The sequence below is a fragment of the Geospiza fortis genome, unplaced genomic scaffold (assembly GCF_000277835.1).
Source record: "Geospiza fortis unplaced genomic scaffold, GeoFor_1.0 scaffold140, whole genome shotgun sequence".
NCBI lineage: Eukaryota > Metazoa > Chordata > Aves > Passeriformes > Thraupidae > Geospiza > Geospiza fortis.
Genome location: NW_005054459.1, coordinates 918,000 through 928,072, shown reverse-complemented (window position 1 = coordinate 928,072; position 10,073 = coordinate 918,000). Strand labels below are relative to the sequence as shown.

The 10,073-nt window shown below is 51.2% G+C and overlaps 1 protein-coding gene across 2 annotated transcripts in view; it reads left to right on the top strand.

Moving 5' to 3' along the window:
• FLI1 (Fli-1 proto-oncogene, ETS transcription factor) overlaps positions 1 to 10,073 on the top strand; it is a 90,122-nt gene that overhangs the window by 1,611 nt on the left and 78,438 nt on the right. Inside the window, exon 2 of one of the 2 annotated variants that reach the window (XM_031062723.1) lies at positions 670 to 751. In XM_031062723.1, coding sequence (XP_030918583.1) covers positions 713 to 751 — 39 coding nt within the window. In that variant the 5' untranslated portion in view covers positions 670 to 712. Of the gene's footprint in view, positions 1 to 669; positions 779 to 10,073 lie in introns of both variants that reach the window. The other variant, XM_031062722.1, reaches the window with a different exon arrangement.

Genomic DNA, 10,073 nt, shown 5'->3' with positions numbered 1-10,073 from the left:
ACTCACCAAATGTGGGGAGTGCAGGAAAACACATGGGGTGCCTTGAGTCTGAGCCAGAGTCTGAGCAGGACCCCAAATAAAAACGGGATTGACAACCCTGAGAGTTCTTTCAATATTTGCAGCGATGCTTCCTTTCAGAGTATTTTTAAATTTATGGTTTAATTATTGTTGGTGGGGAAGGTTCCTTAAATCAGTCGGGGCCGGCGGGTTAATTGCTCGGGATGGTTTCAATGAGAGGCAACTGCCCCTCACTCAGCCCGGGGAAACCTCGGGGTACGAGTCAATGGGGTTAACTAGGCTCGACATGAAAACACGAGTATTTCAGCTGGCTTTTAATTGTTGGCTAAGAAATTCAGTTAATCAAATGTCAAACATTTCCCTCTGCTCTGGTCTAACGTGAAGAAGGTTCTTTTCCTGAGGAGGAGGGAGAATCCAAAGGAAAAACCAAACTGGTGTTAAAAAAGATAAACAAACCCCTGCTCTGAGAATCCCTTACTTGATTTTAGTTACTGTGTTGATGTGGTTCCCTGTCCTTTAAAAGTAACACTTAAATGCTTGATCATTCCCCTCTATATTTTATTACCAATCTTATTATTTAGATCAGGCTTTATTCCTTTATTTTTCTATATGCAAATATATGACTGGGAGTATTTTTGTGATTTATTTCAGGTCAAATTTAGGACCTTTAAATATATCTAATAAACAAGTAAGGATGTTTCAGACTGTACCAGACACTTCGTCTTACGTCAAGGTAAGACATGACAGCATCTTTAAACAGGTAATGTCAAAAATTACAATCCTCCCAAATTCAGTCGTTTGTATTGGTTGAAAATCTCATTCTTATTGAATTTAGCAGGGAAAAAAAATCCCTTGATCTTCAGTGGGAGAGGGGTCAGAGAGTGAAATATCAAATTTATTGTTTTGGAAACGTGCAGGGCTGAGTCAGAAGTTGTATCCTCAGGGATAAACAACGAGTTCAAGTGGGTTTGTCTTGTACCCCTCATGGCTGCTGGGTTATCCGTGCTCAGGCTGAGTTAAACTCCAGTGTGCTCCTGCTTTGCTGCTCTGGAACCAGCACATGGGGCTGTGCTCCCGGGCTCTATCCCAGAGCTGTCACCGTGGTTCTTCCATTTCCTTCCAGCTTTCTGCTTCCCCAGCCCCCCTCAGTCCTGAGCCAGGGCTGAATTTCCTTTCTCTTCTCTGCCGTGCCAGCTCCTGAGCTCCCTGTGAAGATGATCTGTGGAGCTGGGTGGTTTCTGCAAGGTCCACTTCAGAATGGATTTAGAGGGGGAAATATTGAATGAGTTAAAGGCAAGCACCTCTCTCAGCTGCTGGAGCAGTGGATGGTTACCCCAGGCAGTGCTGGGTGACACTGGGATTTCTTTCTGTGCTCCTGAAGTTTCTTTCTGTGCTTGAATGTTCCCATGTGATTTAGTGGGAAAATTACCTTCAGTTGTTTTGGTTTTGAAGATCTGATATTACCAGATCTTGCACTTTAAATACTTGTTTGCATTTATTTATTTATTTATTTATTTATTTATTTATAGTTTTTTAAAAAGGATCTTACAATATATTTTGATGGGCCACTTCTTTCTTTTTTAAAGATTAAAACAAAAAACCCAAGCAGGGTTGGCACAGCCTTGTCCCTTTATACCTCAGTTGAGCTCTATATTATATTTGACATCATATAGGGTTTTTTTCACAACAGCTCCCAAGAATGTAAATAAACCAAGCCTGGGACATCTGGGTTACACGTTTGAGGCAAAGCCTGCATGCAGCAGCACTTAGGGAAAATCTAAACCACAAGCCTCTCCTGTCCCTGAAGAAACACAGGAGGGTGTTAACTACAGCTGGGTGGATAATTTGTAATGAATAATTTATTACAGGAATTTGGTCTCTCTTTTTTTCCCCCTTTCCATCTCTCAATGATCTGTGCCCCGGGATTCCCGGGGATGATCCACTGAATGATTCCTGTGAATAATCCCCAGGTCATGGCTCAGTTTGGGCACTTGTGGGACAATCAGCAGTGGAAATGCAAGCTTGGGATGATCCCAGGCCGTGTGGCACTGGCTGAGCTCATGCAGCTGCTCCACATCACTGCAGCAAATCCAGCCAGGAATGGGCAGGGCTCCCCATGGGCTGATATCCCCCAACCCCACTCCCACCTTGGTGTTTCAGGGAATCTTGGGGTAATTCTGCTCAGTAAGTTCTCATAGCTCTGTATAGATTCTGGAACAAGAGAAATTGTGAAAAACAGCTGGAATTCCAGTCTGGGGAAGGCAAATCCCCTCGGAGCTCCAGCACAGGAAGGTTGCCCAGTGTCACTGGCTGTGGGGATGCAGGGAATGCCCTGGGATGCTCTGGCTGCAATGAGGAGAGGAAGGCCCTGTGCCATCCTCTGCAGTGGTGTCACTGCCTTGGGCTGGGAGCAGATCCAGGGCTGCTCCTGTTGGAGCAAAATTCCTTTGGAATGGTGGAAGTGAGCCCCAGGCCTGAAAAAGTGACCATGGCAGCAGGACTGGGGATCCCGTCCCTGGCTCAGCCTCAGGCAGGGCTGCAGGAGAAGGGCTGGGCCAGGGCTCCCCTGCCAGGAGTTGGTGCTGTATCCACCAGGGAGAGCTCCCCAGGCAGGACTCGCAGTGTGGAGGGAGGCATGAGCTGTGGGTGCTGGACTCTGCCTCTGACACAGCCCTTCCTCCTCAGCTGAGGGTATTCTGGGCAAGGATTCTGTCTCTGCTGGTTTGTCTGCAGAGCTTCTCCCACCCTGGTGGCACAGGGTAAATTATTTGTTCCTGTGCTTAAAAAATCAACAGGATTCCCATGGAGTCTGACCCCAAATCCTCTGGAGGCAAAGGAAAGGTTTGCCCCTGGCTCTGAATGGTTTGAGTTGGGCAGTTCTGTCCCAGTGGCACCAAAAGGTGCCTGAGCAGCTCATCCAGAGCTGTTCCTAAAGCTGGGAGGGTGGTGGAATTCAGGGAAGTTTGAACCCTCAGCACATGGGTGAGGTCAGCCCCTGCCCCTCTGGGTTTGGTGGCACTTCCAGTGACCCAAACGCACCCAGAGGCAGCAGAGAGGCTCTGCCAGTGCCTGTTCACAGAAGGGCTGGGATGGTCAATGTTCCAGGCAGTGCAAATGTGGCTGTGGATCCCTTCCCTGGTGCAGTGAGCTCTGTGTGCCTGGGCAGGGCCCCCCACCCTCTGCTGCTGCCTCTCCCCATCCCCGAGGGTGGCTGCAGCTGAGCCAGGTCCCACTGAGAGCCCCCTGCCCCCTTCCCTCCCTGCTGCCCACCCTCACCTGGGAGGGCTTCCCCAGCTCTGGGGAGCACAGAGATGGAAAAGGAGAAGATTGAGAGATGATTGAGTCCCAATCCTTCTCTCTTTGTGTGTCTATTCTCCTTTCCTTCTCCTTTCCTTCTCCTTTCCTTCTCCTTTCCTTCTCCTTTCCTTCCTTCTCCTTTCCTTCTCCTTTCCTTCTTTCTCCTTTCCTTCTCCTTTCCTTCTTTCTCCTTTCCTTCTTCTCATTCCTTCTCCACCAAGCTTTATTTGCCACCTTCTGGAAAGGAGAAGTATTTTCTTTGTTACTTTTGTGGGATGTGTACACCACCCCCACCAGAAAAAGAGAGATGGGGATTGATCTTTTCTACAAATCCTCCCCAGGAGATGGACAGTGTGCATTCACGTCAGGTTTCCTCTGTGCCTTGGACAGAAAATGCCTCATCCCACCAGGCTGGAGCCCAGAGGGGGCAGCTACAGGGTGTCCCACACCCCACAGGGTGTCCCACACCCCACAGGGTGTCCCACAGGAATCCCAGGAGGAACAAATTCACCAAATATCCTGGGACACCTTCAGGTCATGGGGTTCTTGTCTTGGCTCCCCAAAAGGAGGCTGAGGTGAGGTGAGGCGAGGGAGCTGCAGGAGGCAGAGCAGGATTTCATTGAAAATGCTTTGTTTTAACAAGGATTTTTGTGTGGAGTCACTCGGATTGGAGCTCAGGGCTGGAACCTCGATTTCCATCACAGCACAGAGGGGTCATTGAGAGCACTGAAAACAGATCCCATGGAACAGGGGACCCAGTCCCACAGAACTGCTGACAGAGGAACCCAATCCCATAAAACTGACAGGGGAACCCAATCCCACAGAGCTGCTGACACGGGAATCCAATCCCATAAAACTGACAGGGGAACCCAATCCCACAGAGCTGCTGACACGGGAATCCAATCCCATGGAACTCCAATCCCACAGAACTCCTGACAGGAGAACCCAATCCCAGAGAACTGACAGAGGAACCCAATCCTACAGAATTCCTGACACAGGAACCCAATCCCATGGAACTGACAGAGGAACCCAATCCAGTGGAGCTCCTGACACAGGAACCCAACCCCACAGAGCTCCTGCCAGGGGATCCCAATCCCACAGAGCTCCTGCCAGGGAACCCAAGCTTCTCTCTCACACCCACTTCTTGTAGGGGCCTTAACTTCAATGGAGGGCTGGGAATTTGTAGAAATAAAAAATAATTTTGATCCTTCATGGCTTGTTCTGCATAACTGTTGAAGAATTTCTGTTCCTCAGACCATTAGGGACTGGCTGATCTGTGACTATTTAATAATTCACAGTGTATCAGAGGGTGCTAATCTCATCCAAACACGAGGACTTGACTTTAGAGAATGAAACACAGAATGTAATTGGGAAATTAAATTTTAAAAGAAGACAGTACTGGAATCCTGACTGGAGGGATATGAAAAGAATTAGAGCCATAAGCAAAGCAACATGACCTCTGAATTCTGATTTTGTAATTATGACCATTGCGACAGCTCCTCCAGGTCACAGCAGCCCTCGCTCCCCTCCTGCCCCCACAGAGCTTTCAGATGTGTGTAAAAGCACCAGGATCATTTAGGGGCTCGTTGTTCACCCGCGCTTTTCTCTGCCCTTGGGCAACATCCAAACGCTTCATTCCCCTTTATCGCCTCCTGCTCGCACACTCAGCGCTTCTGCTTTCGCTTCCCGTGCCCTGCCCTCCCCGAGACAGCCCGGGGCCGGCTGAGCCTCTCTTCCTTCCTGCTCCTGGAGCTCATTTTCCTGCTCCTGGAGCCCTTTATCCTGCTCCTGGAGCCCTTTATCCTGCTCTTGGAGCTGCTTTCCATCTCCTGGAGCTCCCTTCCTGCCCCTGGAGCCTTTTATCCTGCTCCTGGAGCTCCTTTCCATCTCCTGGAGCTCCTTTCCTGCTCCTGGTTTCCTCCTCCTGGAGCTCCTTTCGCTGCCCCAGGAGCTCTTCCTTGCCCCTGGAATCCTCTCCAACTCCTGGAGCCCTTCCCTGCTCCTGGACCTCCTTACCTTCTCCTGGAGCCCCTTACTCATCCTGGAGCCCTTTATCCTCCTCCTGGAGCTCCTTTCCATCTCTCGGAGCCCTTTTCCTGCTCCTGGAGCTCCTTTTCCTCCTTCTGGAGCCCCTTACTCCTCCTGAAGCCCTTTTCCTGCTCTTGGAGCTCTTTCCTGCACCTGGAATCCTTCCCAGCTCCTAGAGCTCCTTTTCCTGCTCCTGGAACTCCTTCCCTGCACCTGGAGCTCTTTTCTACTCCTGGAGCCCCTTTCTTGCACCTAGAGCTCCTTTTCCTGCTCCTGGAACTCCTTTTCCTGCTCCTGGATCTCCTTTCCTTCTCCTGGAGCCCCTTACTCCTCCTGGAGCCCTCTTCCTGCTCTTGGAGCTCCTTTCCAGCTCCTGGAGCCCTTTTCCTTCTGCTGGAGTTTCTTTTCTTTACCTGGAGCTCCTTTCCTGCTCGTCGAGGCCAGACCCCTCCGGGAGGTCCCTTGGAGCAGGAGGGGAGCCCGGGGCTGTCCCGGTGTCACCCCCGCGGTCCCTGGGCAGGGCACGGAGATGGATTCTGCTCGGGAAGGAACCTCAGGGCAAGCGCGGGGTTCCCGCTTTAAGCCCGGCTTTAACGCAGCCCTAAGGTTTGTGCTGCAGCACAAAGAAGGATATTCATGCAGGGAAAAGGGGCTGCGTGGCTGGGAACAATATTGGGTTTGTTCTTGCTCTCCCTGCGCTGGAAAGTTTACAGAAGCCCTAAAGAGAGAGGGGGTAAACTCTTATTTTAAGGACAAAACAGTGGAGGTTTCTTTGGAGCGGGCACTGCCGAAGCCTGGCACGGACACGTCCGTGTCCCGCCCATCAGGAGCAGAGGACAGCTTGCCAGGAAAGAATATCCCGGGATTTCGTTGGGTTTGCAGCGGGACTGGTGCCCGGGGGAGCCGTGCGGGCTCAGCCCGCAGGTGCTCAGGGATGCGGCTGGAGGGGGCAGAAACCAGGAGCAGCTGAGAGCCTGAGCCCGGCAGGAACGGCAAAACCAGAGAACCAAAGCCTCCCTGGACTGGCTCTTCTCCGCTCCGGGTGCTGATGTTCCCACTGAGTGCATCCTCCAGCGCTTTGTCCTTTTCTGCTTTTTCTATTTATTTTTTCCCCCATTTTCGCCATTCCTGGCATCCCGGAGGGTTCCAGTCCTGCTCCCCCGGGCTCGGGAGGAGGGGACGGGCACATCCAGGGTGGGCACTGCGGCAGCTTCGGGGGCAGGAGCTGCTTCAGCTCCTTCTCCCTCACCTTCCGCGGTCACTAATGACATTTATACCAAATCATTTCTCTTTCTTCCCATTTTCGACACCCATTTCTCGGGGTGCAAACGCTGCTAAATTGTTGGACTTTTAGCAAGTCGTTGATTAACGCCTTATGACAACTTGGTGCTTAAGGATTTAGGTCTTGTTTGCACCGACCTCTCTGCTTTAAAGGGGAAATCCCTCTCCATGTCCCCGTGCCTCCTTCCCGTGCTCAGCCCCGGGCAAGGGCTGGCATTGCTCCTTCCCGCTGTACCTTCAAGACACGGCTTGAATTTAAGTCGAGGTGGGAGAAAAGTTGTTTTTTCTCCTGGAATTGTGGCATGTTAGAGCTTTCTAAAATAAATCGGGCACAAGGGACGAGCTTTTCCAGTGGCCTCCGTCTTCAGGCAGCAGCAACCAACCCCCTCCCCAGCTCTGCGACCTTTTAATGGCTCCATTCTTTCCCAATTTACAGGAAAAACGCCCCCTCCCAATATGCTGGATCCGGGGCAGTTTGTATTCCAGCCCTCCCTATGCTCTCCCAGCCCCGTGGTTAGAAGGAGAGGAGGTGTGGAGGGAAAGGAGAGCGAAAAGGAAAGAAAAGAGAGAGTGAATGCTAAGGGGAAAAATGCTTTAAATCTTTCCTGTAAATCTCCAAATATATGAAGTCTGAGGAACAAATTCAAAGCAGGCACGGCCGCCTGAAGAGAAGTTAGAGAGAAATATTCTGTTCCATTCAAGCGCATCAAGGGTCTCGCTGAAGTCTTGTTTGGCTAAGGTCAGACGAGACTGGGTTCTCCAATAAAAATAAATCTCAAATTAATTATGGCCTCAAGCGAGGGGCCAGACGTTCGGAGCTAGTGCACTGCAGTCTGTTTTTTTGGCCTTCAGTATTTTTGTTTTTTGTGCCTCAGCTTTTCAATAACTGCGGGATGGGGGAGGGAGGGAGGGCGGGGGCTGTTTTACTGGGACATGGAACTCAAATAAAAGCATCCAGGACACCCCTGGCTAGCCCCGCTCGCCCTCATTGCCATGCAGCTTCAAAGCTCCCGCATCTTCTCCACCCCACTTTTAAGACCTTATGTTCTACCGAGTAGCGATTAGCGGGGAATAACTTCCCGGCTTCAGCTCCCAGATCTCCCGGGCTGTTCCTGCCGGGAGGAGTGACCCGATCCTTCAGTTCTGATTCCCTTTCCCGATTCCCTTTTATTGCTGCAGCTGAAAAGCGGAGGTTTGCCCAATTCATTGGCTCTAAAATTGGGATTCGTTTCGGGGGATCAATCCCAGGGCTGCAGTTTGGGTTTTTTGCTTGTAAGGATGTGGGGTTAGAAAAGAAACAAACAGGTCGCGTTTTTCTTCCTGCGATGGGGTCAGTGCCAGAGGAAAGGCAGAGCCGGGGACTTTGAACGTTCCCTGGAGCTGGGGGAAAGTTTCCCTCCAGGGAAGGCTGGAGCGGGATGAACTCCGGCCCCCTGCAAGTCCAGGATGACGGAATTGTGCGCACGTTCAGAGAGAACAGAACCTGTGGCAGGTTACCTGAAAAGCGGCGTTATTAGATATATAACACACACAGTGCACCCGCGCGGGCTGTGGAAATACACGTGTGTGGAAAGCTCGTTTTACAAAGGGGACACTCTGTCACATTTAGGGGGAAATTAGGTTCTTTCTAGCCACAAAGCCCGGGCGTGGATGTTGGGGCTTTTGAGCTCCCCTCCCCTATCCCTGTGTTAGTTCACAGCCACAGCTCCAGGCTGGGCTCAACGAGAGCTCAGCTGATGCTGTTGGGGTCACAGAGGGTGACAGAAGCCAGTCCCCTCTCCCCTCCTCGGAAATCAGATTCCCAACCTGCAATGGGGCTGGGGAAGGTTTTCATTGTGTTTGTTCCTAAGGAATAACCGGACGGTTTTAATTATGAAGAGATGCCCGCTAATCCCATGTGGGTAACAGACAGAAAATCCAAATCTTTGGGGTTCTGCGAGGGATTGGCACAGAACTACACCGAGGGTTAACTCCTTTGGGTCTGGACACGAAGCAGCTCCAGGCCACATCCCCTCAGTGGCTCCTCATTCCTTTCGGATCGCCCCGAGCGCGGCGTTTTCACCTTCTCCGTGTGGGGCTGGGAGCAGCCCCAAGGACGGGGACAGCAGGTGGGGACGTGCCAGGCGCCCGAGATCCATACTGAGCTAATTAACAACGCCGCTCGACAATTCCGTTCCATTCGTTAACGGAGAGAAATAGAAAAAAGATAATAATAATAATAAATAACAATAATAATCATAGAGGAGTAACTGATTTCTACCAGCCCGTCCCGATGTAAGCATTTGAAATCTTCCGTGGTTGCCAAGATCAAATGATTTTCCAGCTGTCTAGCGGTGACCACATGAAACAGATCCCAATTCCTTTGCTGTATGTACATGAGCATCCCAAGGGCGAGCGACAGATCCAGAGTGGCAACAGATCCTGCTCAGCCCCGTGTCCGCCTTTCCCCCGCCTGTCTCATCTCCCTCCTTGGTCAGATGCAATAACAGTTAAAAACTCAGTTAGGTAACAGTTAAATACTCAGTAAAATACCAGTTAAAACCTCAGTCAAATACTCAGTTAAATAACAGTTAAATACCCAGAGTCACGGCACAACCACCTAGGATGATTCAGAGCTTGGCGTCCGGAGGTTATGAATATTTTCGCCTTTTCCAAAAAGTATGGCATAACTTCAAAGGTGGCTTTGGGTTTGGTTTTGAGGTTTTTAGGGGGTATTTGTTTTTTGGCTGCTTTTTTTTTTTTTTTTTTTTGGGAGGGGGTGGGGTGGAAGGTGAGGGATTAAAACAAAAACAGAAAGAAAAAATAATACAAAGCTTCTATTTGCCGTTATTTGGGCGGAAAAGAGCAGATTGTTCGGCTTCTCTTTAGAGTCTGCAACACCTCCGCTCATTCCCTTATCTCTTGGATTCTCCCAAATGTTGCTTTAGACCAAACCCCGGAGGAGAAGGGCGGAGCATCCCCTGCCAGCCCCGGTATCACGAGTGACCTGAGCAGGCTCCGCTCCGGTCATCCCCAGACATGCAAAATAAACCCCTGCGGGTCCCGGTGCCCGTCTGGCCATAAAATGCAGAGCTGGGTTCCAAAAATATCTCCCGATGGGATGGCGGGGGGTCTGTTTGGCAACTGCGCGTCTTTGGGAGCGCCGGGGATGCGCGGCGGGGGCCGGATTTGTTTGTCCCTTCAGCTCCGGGCTGAAGGGAAAAAACCGCCTCAAAGGGGGTTTGAGGTGTCGGGCTCAGGGGTTTGGGGTTGTCGGGCTCAGGGGGTTTGAGATGTGGGGCTCAGGGAGTTTTGAGGTTGTCGGGCTCAGGGGTTTGAGATGTCGGGCTCAGGGGTTTGAGGTGTCGGGCTCTGGGGGTTTGAAGGTGTCAGGCTCAGGGGGTTTGGGGTGTCGGGCTCAGGGGCTTGGGGTTGTTGGGTTCAGGGGGTTGAGGGGTGGGGGTCTCGGG